General features: G+C 36.0%; 1 protein-coding gene across 6 annotated transcripts in view; it reads left to right on the top strand.

The window, feature by feature from the left end:
* EVI5 (ecotropic viral integration site 5) overlaps positions 1–13,163 on the top strand; it is a 207,889-nt gene extending 194,726 nt beyond the window's left edge. For all 6 annotated transcript variants that reach the window (XM_082834512.1, XM_082834513.1, XM_082834515.1 and 3 more), the window contains one exon: positions 9,107–13,163. In XM_082834512.1, the coding sequence (XP_082690638.1) occupies positions 9,107–9,418 (312 nt within the window). In that variant the 3' untranslated portion in view covers positions 9,419–13,163. The remainder of the gene's footprint in view (positions 1–9,106) is intronic.
* The last annotated feature ends 1,301 nt before the right edge of the window (positions 13,164–14,464 follow it).

Here is a 14,464-nt window from a genome sequence, read left to right on the forward strand (position 1 = left end):
CATGTTTTTACTTTTTTTTTACTCTGTCTCTTAATGCATAACATGATGAAGCAATCCACATCAGGTAAGAAACAGTACATTATTTGGATTTTGTACATTAGCACTTTCATCTGTCTACTTATTAGTATTCTCATTCAGCATTTTAAAGGACAGGATGAATAATCAGTACCCCAGGGTTTTTTCAAGAATCCTGCTGTCTTTTCAGTGTAGTTCTTCAACATTCTTAGGTGCCTACTCTGGTCAAGTCAGAATGCTAAGTTGTAGGATACAAAAATGATTAAGAAATAATCCCCATCATCAGGAGCTAACAAGAGGTAAAATATATGTACAGCAACCAACCATTCCATATTTTTCCAGACAGTACTGATTTTAAACATTCCAGTGTTAAATCATATCATTTGGAAAAAACATATCTATTAATATAAACTCAGGGACTTCCCTGGCGGCCCAGTGGTAAAGACTCCATGCTTCTACTAGAGGGGGTGCGGGTTGGATTCCTGGTCAGGGAACTAAGATCCGTCATGCCTGTGCAGCACGGCCAATAATAATAATAATAATAATAGTAATAATAATAAAAAGTCAAATATACATGTGTGTGTGAATCACTACAATATTAAGGTATGTGTGAATATATTTATGCCTGTTGATTTATTTAAAATGTTATAAAAGTTATAAAAATGGTTTGTAAAAATGCTAATATTTTAAAGTATTAATATCAAAATAATACTGGAAAACAAAAAAAATACTTTCAAAAATAAAAGAAGCAATTTTGATTTTTTTGTTATAGGATTATTTGGGGGTTTTGTTCTGGTGAATGTAACTAATTTATTATCAAAATGGTCAAGCTACAGATAAATTTGGAAGCATATTTGAGAGGCTTTATTGATCACCTAGTCTTGGGATACAACTAAACAAATAATTGAAACTAAGAAACTTAATATGCATGGTGGATAATGTTTGTTTTTAGATGTATACCCCTCCTTGTTCCCTAAAGATTTTGAGGCAGTTTGTATGAATATATATAATACAAAAATAACCAAAAATTAGGTTAATTAAGCCAAATGAAATTGCTGATACTTGACTTTCACTTACAAAAATGGCAATATCATATGATTCAATCTAACAGTTAAAATAATTAGTTCTTGGACTTTTATTTAATAATAGACATTTTAATTTAAGTGTAAGATATATACAGAAAAATACATAAATCCTAAGTGTCCAGCTTGATGAATTATCACAAAAATGAACATGCCCATTTAACCTTCCACCAAGGTCAAGAACTAGAACCTTGCCAGCATTTCAAAAGTCTCCTTGTCACTCTTCCACTCACTGCCTAGTTTTTAACCTTATACTAATGAAATCATACAGAATGGATTATTTTGTGTTTGGCTTCCTTTGCTCAGTACTGTGAGATTTATGTTGTTCCATGTAGCAGTAATTGTTCATTCATTTTTGTTACTCTATTGTGTCAATTATATGACTATTCCATAACTTATTTACTCATTCTACTGTTATTTCCATTTGGGGTTATTATGAATAAAATTGCTATGAACCCTGTTATAAATTTTTTTAGTGTATTATATTTATTTCTGTTGTTCATATACTTAAGAATGGAATTGCTGAGTGACTTATTATTTATCGTTCAAACCAGGCCACTTTTGAGATGAAAATAGTTTGTCCCAAGCAAACTGTAATCTGTGATTATTTTAGGTGTAGGGTATGTAGATAGATGGTCAACTTTAGTAAATACTGCCAAACCATTTTCAAAAGTGCTTTTACCGATTTACACTTCTACCACCAGTTTACTTCTACCACCAGTTTACATTCCATGTCTTCGCTAATGTGATTGGACAGCTGAAAATTCAATGTTGTATTTTCTAATAAGAACCTGGAATGAATTTAATCAGTGTGATCCGTTAAGGGACCATTAATTTGCTTTAACGACCAACCTGGCAGAAGGTAAGGCAAAAGTTTTCTTGCAAAAATTAAAGAGCTTATGTTACAGCACTTTGGAAAATGGCTTGGCAATTTACTAGAGCTTAACACAATGACCCAGCAATTATATTCAAGAGAAATGAGTGCTTATATTCACCAAAAAAACATATTTAAGAATGTTTCTAGCAGCCTTGTATGCAGTAGGCTGGAGACAACCCAGAAAGCCTTTAACATTATAATGGATAGTTAAATTTTGATATGTTCACATAGTGGAATACAACATGGCACTGAAAAAGAGTGAACAACTGCTATACATGCCAACGTAGATGAATCTCACAAACATAATGTCGAGTAACAGGGGCCAGACACAAATGAGTACATACCACATGTTTCTTTATATTAAGTCTGAGAACAGGCAATACTATTTTATGGTGATAGATGTCAGAGTAGTGGCTACCTTTGAGGGAATGTAGGGTTATCACTCAGAGAAGAAGGGATACAAGGAAGCCTCCTGGGGTGTTGGAAGCATTCTGTATCTTGATCCAGATGGTAGTTACATGGGCATATACATAAGTAAAAGTTTATCAACCTGTACACTTAAAATCTGTGTGCTTTTTACTGTGTTTTATCTTTTTAAAGAACACGAGCCTAAACATTACCTTGAAACAAACATACTCTCAAAATTTTCTCAAGCAGTTTTGATATTATAGCATTGTGGTCATAGAAGAATACCACAGAACATCTCATTTTTTTAATTGATAGCTTTATTTTGGGGAACAGTCTTAGACTTACAGAAAAATTGATCAGAAAATGCAGAGGTACACCCCCTCAATGCCTTTCCACAGTTTCCCCTATGCACATCTTGTGTTAGTGTCATACATAAGCTAATATATGATATATTATTAACCAAAGTCCTTATTTACTTTAGGATGCACTCTTTGTGTTGTACAATACGTTCTGTGGGTTTTTACAAATGTATGATGACTTGTATCTACCATTACAGTATCATACAGAAGCGTTGCACTGCCAAACAATCTCTTGTGCTCTACCTATTTATTCTTCCTTCTCTCTCTTTGAACCTTTAGCAACCACTGGTCTACTTACTGTCTCCATCATTTGGCCTTTTCCAAAATGTTATATGGGTGGAATCATACAGTATTTAGCCTTTTCAGATTGACTTCTTTGACTTAGCAATTTGCACTGCCCAACACCCCTAGCAGCCTAATATTAAACTGTTTAACAGTTCTTCAGACCTCTCTCTTGCCTCCATACTTTTAGTACACGCTTCATCTCTTTAATGGGACCTTTCCAATGTGTGTGACACCATGCGATACTTTCTAACCAGAAAGAATTACTGGTATAGACTCAGTCATTTGGAGAGAAACCAGGACCCTACTCAAAGATTTGGAAGGGGTCCACTCCTAAGAAAGGTACATTTCGTGTGTGTGTGTGTGTGTGTGTGTGTGTGTGTGTGTGTGTGTGTGTGTGTTAAAGCTCCTGAGTTGTTTCCCTAGAGGCCTCTCCTCTAGAGTGTAGACCAAAGACAGGCCTGGAAAATCTTATTTTTAACAAATTTCCAAGATGGTCTTATCAGGGAAGTTTGAAAAATAATGTTTTGGGGAGAGTTTGTTTTTCTGGCTCTAGTTATTTTAAACAGGTTTATTGAGATATAATTTACATATCATAAAGTTCTTCCATTTTAAGTGTAAAATTCAGTAGCTTTTAGTATATTTATAGAGTTGTGTGACCATAACCACAATCTAATTTTGGAATATTTCTATCACCCCAGAAAGAAACCTCATGTCCATTTTCAGCCATTCCCTTTGTCCTCCCCCCACTTCCCTAGTCGCAGGCAGCCACTAATCTACTTTCTGTCTCTGTGGACTTGCCTGTTCTGGACATTTCATATAAATGGAATCATGCAATATGTCGTCTTTTATATTTGGCTTCTTTGACTCAGCTTAATGTTTTTGAGGTTCATTCATATATCACTACTTCATTCCTTTTTATTGCCAAATAGCATTCAATTGTATGGAAATAGTGTCTTATTGTGATCATTTTATCTGCGTACATTTATTCAAATGATTGTCTTCGTTTTTTCATTTTCTTGGTGTGGTCTCTTATGCATAACTCTCCTCTAATACAGTGTAAATCTCCTGTTATGTGTTAATCTTTTCTTTTCAAACAATTTACGTGTACTACTAATTTCACCTTCTTGAAGAAATCTTTCCTCTGGCCTGCTGTTCTTCAAAGAGGTCTGACTGCCTGGAGGCCTGCACAGATGTCATCTTGGGGGCTTTATTTATTATTGTAGGAATTCCTTTTGCCTCACTTTTGTATTAGACTTCCTTTTTCCTGGATCAAAAACAAAAGGATGTCTTTCTTGGTGTACTTCATTTTGGTGGAGCGTATCACCTACCTTTCGGTGTGGGGGAGGGGGAGAAAAACGATGGAAGATAAACTATAAAAAGGATTTATCTGATTCCGGTTCAAGTCCTTTAAGCTTTTAACTCATATTTTAGTCTCACATTTAATTGATAGTTTGTATGGGTATAAAAAAAATTTTTAAGGTAATTACAACTTTTTAAAATATAGGTTAGAAATGTTTTTCTCAGAATTTTGGAGGCATTGCTGTAATTGTCTGATACCATTCTGATTCTTAATCTTTTATGTAAAACTTGTTGTTTTGGGCTGGATACTTTGTCTTTTCTTTGTTCCCAGTGTCCTGAAATTTTATTGTGATGTACTGTAGTGTAGGTCTACTTTTATCCATTGTCCTGGGCACTTGACAGCTTTTTCAATTTCAAAGCACATGTCTTTCAGGTCAGAGAAATTTATGTCTAAGACCCTTTTTTAGAATATCACTTTTTTTTTTTTTTAACATGGATGCAGCATCAAGTTTTCTTCTCCACAGATAGTCTGTTAACTTCTAGTTTCTTTTTTTCTGGTTTCTCTTAGATGCTTTCCTCAAATGTCTGATAATACTTTACTCTCTACGCAAACTTTAAGACTAAAGAACTTAAGGACTTCCCTGGTGGCGCAGTGGTTAAGAATCTGCCTGCCAATGCAGGGTACACGGGTTCGAGCCCTGGCCCGGGAAGATCCCACGTGCCGCGGAGCAACTAAGCCCGTGTGCCACGACTACTTAGCCTGTGCTCTAGAGCCCATGGGCCACAACTACTGAGCCCGCGTGCCTGGAGCCCATGCTCCGCAACAAGAGAAGCCACTGAAATGAGAAGCCTGTGCACCACAACAAAGAGTAGCCCGCACTCACCACAGCTAGAGAAAGCCAGCGCGCAGCAACGAAGACGCAACGCAGCCAAAAGTAAAAAAAATAAAAAAGACTAAAGAACTTAAAAATCTGACAGGAAGTTCTAAATGCCTGGGTAGGATTCATTGACTATGACCGTCATTGTAGGATGATCCTGCTGAGATTCTTCTTTGGGGAATCCAGAGATTCCTGAATCCCTTTACATACAATTCAGAGACTCCTGGTGCCTCTTTTTCCTTGGTGAATCTCAAAAGTACTTCTAGGCACATTCATTGACTTTAAAACCTATGTCTAATTTCACCCAGAAAAATAATACATTTTTTTCTTTTCCACGATATGAGTGTATTTCACAACTGAAGTTTTTGTCATTGCTGTTCCCAGTGTCACAAAGATATTCCTATAGTCTTTAACCTAAAATTAGAAAGACAGTGGGCCTCAAAAGGGTATGCTCCATCTAGTATGTATGTATACTTTTCAAGACAAAAGGCAGTAGCTTTTGTCAGATTCTTTATCCTGTGATTGACCCAAAAAAGATGTCAAACAAAACCAAACAAAAAAAATTGCCTAAAGAGTGGTCCTTATCCTAGGATGTACATCAGAATTACTCAGCTTTTTTGAACATATACATTCGTAGACTCTACCCTTAGACCAGAAGAAAGTTTCAGGAAAAGAGGTTTCAACAGACCGCTCCTTGTTTCAACCACCAGATAGTAGAATTGGCCCAGAACAGCTTGGTTGTACTACTGAAAGATGGTGTCCATTTGTGTATACCAGACACAAACAGGTAGATGTTCATAGTTCAAGAGCACTTTTGTCCTGCATAATTGATAGTTGCATTTCAGGTAAATCAACTCCTTTCTGAGTCAGCCCCATTTGGTTTGAACATAGGATCTGCCACAGTGATTCTCTGAATACATCAAAATCTCCTGAGATGCTTGTAAAAAATATAATTTCTGGGGTTTTACTCTCCATATTTGGGATCCTTAAATCTGGGGAGCGATTCTACATTTTTAATAGGCATACTTGGTTATCCTAATGCTAATGATCAGTGGGCCATGTTTTGAGATATGCTAATCTAAGTTTGTTATTGGTAATATCCCTGAAAGTTTTTCTAGGGGGGTTGGGTTAAGAAGGTTACTTGTCTGCTTTTTGTTGTTGTTGTTTTCTTTCTTTTTTCTTTCTTTCTTTTTATTTGGCCACACCATGCGGCATGCGGGATCCTAGTTCCCCCGACCAGGGATCAAACCCATGCCCCCTGCGGTGGAAGCACAGCGTCTTAACCACTGGACCACCAGGGAAGTCTCTGTTGTTGTTTAAATATAATTAATTCCCAAGAGTCTAGTAATAAGGGTAAGCAGTACAGCTCTTAGATGCAGGCAACCAAGACAGCACTTTAGAGGGCCCAGCTCTGGTCCTCTCCCAGCCAAACCCCTTTTCACAGGATGCCCTCCCAGAGGACATCCGCACCTGAAGTCTAACCCCTCTGAGACCATACTCTGCGTACTCAGTACCCTGGAATTCCTTGCCCAGATGTCTACCTTCAGGGCCTACCACAGGCCTCTTCCCTTTCAGAACCAGTATGCACACTCCTAGGTCCAGGGGATAACTAGGATATAGCTTCAGTTTTACCGTCCCTTACCTTCACAGTTTTCTTCTTTCCACCAAAAAATTTCTCGATGTCTTCGCTGTTCTACATTAGCAGTTCTCAAAGAAGCAATAATTGCATCTCCTTTGACATTGAACAAATGACCCTTCAATCTGTAGTCCACTTTATATAATATTTGAGGTCGATTATTACATTTGTTATGAGGGTACTATGTTTTAATTGCAATAAATTTTGGTAGAGCAAAGAAAAGCATAGCTTTCCAAACAATTGGGAAGTTGTGGTTCCTCCGCCATACTCCTCCTTTATAGCCAGGAAGAAGGAAGACACGTGCTCTATATTATTTCTTCAAAAAGGGTTTGGGGACAAGAAAAAGGAAGACATCAACTGACTTAATTTTACACTTGGAGCTATAAATCATGTGTTGCAATATGGTGATAGGATGTTGCATCAGAGTGTGGCAGTTGTAGTAATGCAGTATGTATCACAACCACGGAGAGGTCTTTGTGGTGCTCTGTGCCCTTTCCCTAAAGATTCAACTCCAAGTTTATATCCAAGTTTATATCCCTTCTGCTATGCCAAAGAGGAAGGTTTTACTTAAATTACATTGTACCTCACTATGATGTTCTCTTAGCCTAGGGCACAGGAATTTCTTAATGGCTGAAGGTTTACCTGAGGCAGACATCATTGTGTTGAGTCCCAGCATCCCTCTTGTTTCCCATTGTCACATACCAACAGGGAAGTACTAGGGTTTCTTCACTTCTTCCTGGAAGAATATCAGGAAAGCTAGGAGGTGTTATGGCAAAGCTGTAATGTCTTTACTCTCAGAACCGTTAGTTTTGAAAGTGTATGTAATATTTCCTGAATATTTCACATTGTCTTTATCTCAAGATTCGAAAGATAGTGACCAGGAATTTGTCCTGGAGAAACAAAATTGCAGGTTGATAGTAATGATAAGGACAAGAGACATGGAGTATATTTTTAGCAAATTCTTGATAATAAAGGTAGATTTTGATAGTTAATGGTTTTTATTGTTTTGGATTTTTTTTAACTCTTCTACTTTATCGTAGGAGAAAATTCATGGTGTATGAGATAAACAGGTGATAATATCAAAATTAAATTTTATGTTTAAAACGTAAGCCCTTGAGGAGAAGCTGATGTCTTAATTATATGATAGTGGATGTGGTAGTATCTATGGTGGTGGGTTTGGGAATTTGTGGGAATTTAGGCAAAGAAGTGGCAGATGATGAAAAGAAATCACCCTTAATACTGATAAAACTGGTTTGGGAGAATGTGGTTTTGATGTGTGCAACAATGGGTTTTTCAATACTGAACTCTAGAATTTGTCAGACTTGCCCGCCCCCCGAGTAATAGGTGGCATTTGATCTGCATAGCCCTTCCCACACAGGGTATGGCCCTATAAAATTCCAGGGATAGAGAAACAGAACCTGGTTCCCAAAGATGGAAAGAGAGGGAAAAGAGCTGAGCAATATGTGCCATTCCTCTTCCCTACCCCTGGTGAAAGAAGTCACTCCTTCTCCCTGGGAGGAATAGGGGAGAGAAGGCAAAAATATTATACATCACTGGCCTTCCCTCTACACAGAAGGACATATCAATAGTGGGAAGAAGCATTTCTGCCCTAATTGAGTGATAGTGGTATGGTGGTCTTTAGGATATTATAACAGGATGGAGACTCCTAGCAAATTTTATTGATTTGTAAACCATTATCATCATTCACAAAATTATAGAGACATGCTCTAAGACAGTGTGTGTGATAGTTCAGAGTATTGTCTTTATTAAGTCCATATCTTCTACAGATGTACATTGAAATATTTGCAGGTGAACTGATAGGATGGCTGGGATTTACCTCAAAATAATCCAGGAACAAGAGAGGCATATTGTAACAAGATTGTCCATGATGTGTTAGATGTTGAAATTAAGTGATGGGCACATGGAGTTCATGTTATCTCTAGTATAACAAAGGTTCCATTTGAATCTAAACTTGGGTATTAGTTATGTGTCCTCAGCAAGCTACACTACCTGAGTCTCTATTTCCTAATGTCTAAAATGAAGATAATAAAATCAACCACACAGGACTGTTGTGGTGATTCAATTAAAATAACTTATCTGCTCATTGCATAACATGTGAGAGTCACTAAAAAATTGGTAGTTACTATTTATATCCATAAATGGAAAAAGATCAGGGTATCTTCTTACTTAAACATGAAATGTTTGCTTTCTTGGAGTGTGTATATTTCCCCAAGTTGAGTATATTAACTTGGATTTTGTTTCAACAGCTCAGGTGCCTAAAAGGCCAGAGGGGCTTCTCCGGCCAACCCCCTTTTGATGGAATCCACATCGTCAGCCATTTAATAGGAGATGATGAATCATTCCATTCCTCTGATGAAGAGTTCATAGGTAATTCCTTACAGGAAAGTGGCATTGGTTTTCCTTTGCACAGAAAATCTGGCCTGATGTCTTTGGACCCTACTGTGGCAGATGGTAGTGAAAGCGAAGCAGAAGACAGTGCGCTGAAGACCAGAGAGAGCAGTGAAGTGGTTCAAAAGGAGCGGCCCCTGAGAAGCGAGTCGTACTCAACCACTGTCTGACCATCACTGTGACCTAGACTGTGGATTTTTTTAAGGGATCAGTTATCATGACTAAGGGTTTTTGGAACATATCTGTTTCATATGTATATATATATATAAATATATATATTTTACAATCTTAACTGCCTTTTTATCTTTGCCAAATCTTCACCACTGACTTACCATTGCTATAAAGTAGAGTGGAATATGGTTAATGGGAAAAATAAGGTTCTAGCAGTATTACTAAATATTAATGTTTCTTGTTTAGAAAATGCAATTATATCTATATGTGGGAACGATTTTGAAGTTCAGAACTGTGGAAAATTGAATTTTCTTCAGACAAAACTGTTCTTGTGCAATACTTTATGCTCAGTGAACAAATTGTATATTTATGTTTATCAGTTTGTTTTCAGGGTGGCTGTCTACACACATTTGACCAAGACATACATCTGATTTATCTTGGTTTTTTTGTGTTTGGGGAATTTTTTTTTCCAACTAAAATTACTGCTTTATTAGTGGGTCATTGAAAATTCCCAAACGCAAAGCCTTTTTTTCACATAATTTTATAAACACAAATTAATGGTTATCTGTCTTGAGAATTCTAAATTTTGTTTTAATTTCAGATTTTTATGTGCACCTGATGCTTCTGTATGTTGCCTACCAGTCAGAGTAGTAAGTTAACTACAAATATAGTGGGGTTTTGTACATATTTATAAATGTGCACCATGCAACATTGAACATTTTATGTGGAGAATGTATCTGTTGCAAGATGACTGCCTTCAGCATTATAAAAGGACCTCTGTAAATAATAGGTTAAAAGAAAATTGAAAATAAAACCAAACACTAATATTTTAATAGCTTTAGAATTTTGCTTAGCATTCAACACTAGCAGATTCATAACTGATGCTTGTTCAAAGACACTATTGATGAAATCTTTTACTTCATGTGTATGTAACTAATAAATTTTTCATGATTAGAGAGGTAATAGCACACATTACTTAGTGCTAATATTCTACTTAATATAATTTAATCAATGGACTGAGGTCCACAATACACAGCAATTGTATCTGCAAATAATCTACGAACATTATCTTCAGATTCTCTAGTTACTAATCTATAGATAAAGCAAGCCATAAGAATCCTTTCCTACCAATTCTTTATTATCTAGACTTTTTTTCCCTAGAAAACTGAATGCCTGTCATTGATAAATTAGAGGAAACACCCAAACTACACTTGTACTATGGAAAGACTACAAAAATGTGTTGACTGGATGCTTTCTACTCCCATTTTCATCAGCAGCCTACGGAAAAAAAAAAAAATAACCTTCAAGAATAAGAGGAAGGTAGAATTCGGTAAATATGGAGGTACAGTTTTGCACACTATGTTGCATGCAGAGAAAAAAAAATTACATGACACAATGGAACAGAAGAGACAAAAATAGTTTTCTGTCTAAACCAAGGAGTTAAGCCTTACGGTGCATCGTAGGCAAGAGTTTCCCAGCAAACCCTTTAAAGCCGTTTTGCTTGAGAAACAAGATTGAAAACATGCCTATTGTCTCCATAGCTCCAGGCTAAATTCTAGTGGTTAAGTAATTTACCTGTGGTCACAAGTTAGTAAGTAATCAGAGCCAAGATTTTAATCCAAGTCGCTGGGACACCAAAGCATTTGAAAAGGCTCAGCTAATGAATTTCTCAATTCCCTGCTTTTCTGACAGTTAATGTGATTTAAATAAGTTTGATTTAAATTGTTTCCTGAATATATTATATAGATATATATCTATATGTATAGATATGCAAGTATCAACACTCATAAGCTTTACGCAGCTCATGAACATAGATACTACTCCTAGAATTGTCTGACTGGCGCCTTTGGGATTCTCTTTTGGGGTTCATTGCTGTCAGTCTAGAGGCTGTTGATGCCCAAGTGAAATGAGATGATTCATGGCCACATGATTGCTTTGACCCCCCACATCAAGAAATCCGAATGATCCAGCCCATGAGCCAGTTCCAGCCAACATCCTGTTTTCACATGACCCACAAGCTAAGAATGATTTTTACATTTTTAAAGAGTTGAGGAAAAAATCAATAATATTTTGTGTCACATGAAAATCATATGACCTTCAAATTTCAGGGTCTAAGTTTTATTGGCGCATACCCATGCTTATTCATTTGCATGTTGTCTGTGGCTGCTTTTGTGCCACAGTAGCAAAGTTGAGTAGCTTAAAATATCTATTATCTGTCCCTTTAGAGAAAGTTTGCAGACCTTAATTTAGATACTCTAAAATGTAGGTTTACCCCTTCAGTTTGTCTCAAGTAGAAGACTGAACCATTTGCTTTTGCTGTTGAGCTAATGGTTTGGAAACCTAAAATTTCCTGTTGGATTCTATACTTATAACTATTCAACATGGAGAGTGTGCCAGCTATTTTAGATTACAAAGTCTTCGAAGCCATAGACAAATTTGGAAGGGTATCTGTGCCTTTGGAAATGGAGAAAGAAAGGAAGGAATACCAGAATCCTAGCACTGTTCTTGAAAGCATGCATCATTGATTGACCTTTAGGTTTATGCTTTATGCTTCACTGAGTCAGTGTTATAATTTGACTTTAAAAGTAAGAACATCTTTCTAGAAACATGTTTCAATTCTAAACTTTGAAAGATATTCTTAAAGAATTTCCTAAGTACTGTTTCTGGTTAGGAATTAGTTGTTAAAAGAATCATGGTAAGTAAACCTTACTCTGTTGAGACTCTTGTAATTTGGATAATGAAAAACAAGAAACGACAATCTTCTCATTCAAGATCTTTGATTCAAATACTCCTTAGAAGGGTTTAAAATCTTCCTGGCCTTTAGGATGTAATAGGATAACTTACTCCCTTGGGATAGTTACTTTCTGGTGTCATTGCCATCCTGGGTTGAAATGCTGAGAGAGACTACAGGTCACCTGAATAAAATGGAAATTGCATTGAGGTGATGAAACAGACCTTAAAGATCAAGAAAATATTTCAACAGCCTTTTAAAAAATTAGTGGTAAATTTTTTCTTCCTGGAAAAATAAGTCAAAGATGTAACTTTACACAATTTCTACCCTTTTTATTGATAGATATTAAGCATTCAATGTTTGATGACTAATTGAGACCCAAGTCCTAACTAACTGGTTGGCTATTTGGGGAAGGAAAAAACAACTTTTTCTTAGCTCTGGAATGTAATGCAGCTTGTTACTCTCCAGATAGTGCCTTTGATTGAAAACAAGGTCTAGACCTTTTAAAGTATTTTATTTCTGACATCATAAGAAATGATTTGGTTCCTCATTCTTCTTTATCTTTACATAGTGCACTATAATTTTCAGATTTCAAGTAAAATGAGTGTATGAATCGTGTGTTAGTAAAGCCCTTTTATGACCAGCTTGATTTTTGTGTAAGTACCAAGTGTCAACAGCTAACATTTCATGAAATCAGTGATTTACTTTGTGAAAACAATGAGCTTTAGCCTGAAAATTATTGCTACTCTGTCGTTAATGAAACAGTAAGTTTTTTAAATTAATTTTAATTTAATTCATTCTACTGAAATTAAATTTTCTGATTAAAAATGGAGTGAATGCTATTTATAATCCAACTTTTTACATCAATCCATTGATCTACCTACCCCTTCTTTTCACTCAAAAGAGAGGATAGAATAATACATTAGATATACTATAGAGATGCAAAATTATAATGTATTTCATTTTACTGTTGGAATTTCTTATTGTAACATTGTATGATAACCTGAAATGTTTACTTGTGCCTTTGCTTTAAACAATTAAAGTTTTCCATTTTATAAGAATTTCTGTTTCCTTAAACTATTCAACTTAAAAGGGGATAGGCATCAAAAAAAAAAAACTGTTTAAAAATGTGTGGCCTAACATCAGATATTCATGAGTAAGGCTTGTGCTCCGTGGGTACAGGGACCATATCCACCTGTTCCACCTATGTGTAACTAGTGCCAAACAGAGAGCCTAGTATATATTTTTCGGTTTAATGAAAGGCCTAATACCTGGATTTGTTATTTCCTTCAGTAACATGGTAATTTTTTGAAAATAGTAATGGCAATATTTTCATCTCATGTTGTGTTTTAGGTTATTAAATTAGCAACTAATTCAATAAATATATTTAAATATATAATTTGAATATACATAGGTAATTATAAAAAGAAAGTTATGCCTTCTGCATCATCACAATGTTAATAATCATTTAATTCAGAAGCAGTAGTTCCTTGTATATATATATTATATATACAATTGTATAAAATGTAATTTATAATCCAGGGTTTCCTACCTTGGCACTATTGACAGTTGGGGCCAAGTTGTTGCAAGTGGCTCTCCTGTACATTGTAGGATGTTTATCATCATTCCTGAGCTCTACCCACTAAATGCCAGTAGCACCCTCTCTTTCAGTTAGTTGTGTCTCTAGCTGCCAAAAGTAGGGAGGACTGGAATGAAAATCACCCCTGGTTGAGAATCTCTGGTATATATTTAGAAGTGAGTCAAAAAACAAAAAGCCACTAGGGCTAAAACTAAAAATATATGCATCTATTGAAGATGGATATCAAATTTGTTTCTAGTAGCTGGTGAGAAAAGTAAAACCTGAACCACAGTGAGGTGCCTCTTCACACTTATTAGAATGGCTATTAAGATACATACACACACACACATACACACACTAACAAGTGTTGGTAAGGATATGGGAAAATTGGAACCCTTGTCCATAGCTGCAGGGAAAGTAAAATGGTGCAGCCGTTGTGGAAAAGTTTTTGCAGTTCCTCAGAAAAGGTAACCATAGACTTACCATATGATCCAGCATTGCCACTTCTAGATATATACTCAAAAGAAAACAGGGACTCAAACAGATATTTGTGCGACAATGTTCGTAATAGCATTATTCACAATAGCCAGAAGGTGGAAACAACAAATGACCATCAACAGATGAATGGGTAAATAAAATGTGGTATATACCTACAATGGAATATTATTCAAGTATAAAAAGAAGTGAAATTCTTTTTTATTTTTTGGCCGCGCCATGCGGCTTGTGGGACCTTAG

This window comes from Leucopleurus acutus (genome assembly GCF_964270905.1).
Source record: "Leucopleurus acutus genome assembly, chromosome: 2".
NCBI classification, from domain to species: domain Eukaryota; kingdom Metazoa; phylum Chordata; class Mammalia; order Artiodactyla; family Delphinidae; genus Leucopleurus; species Leucopleurus acutus.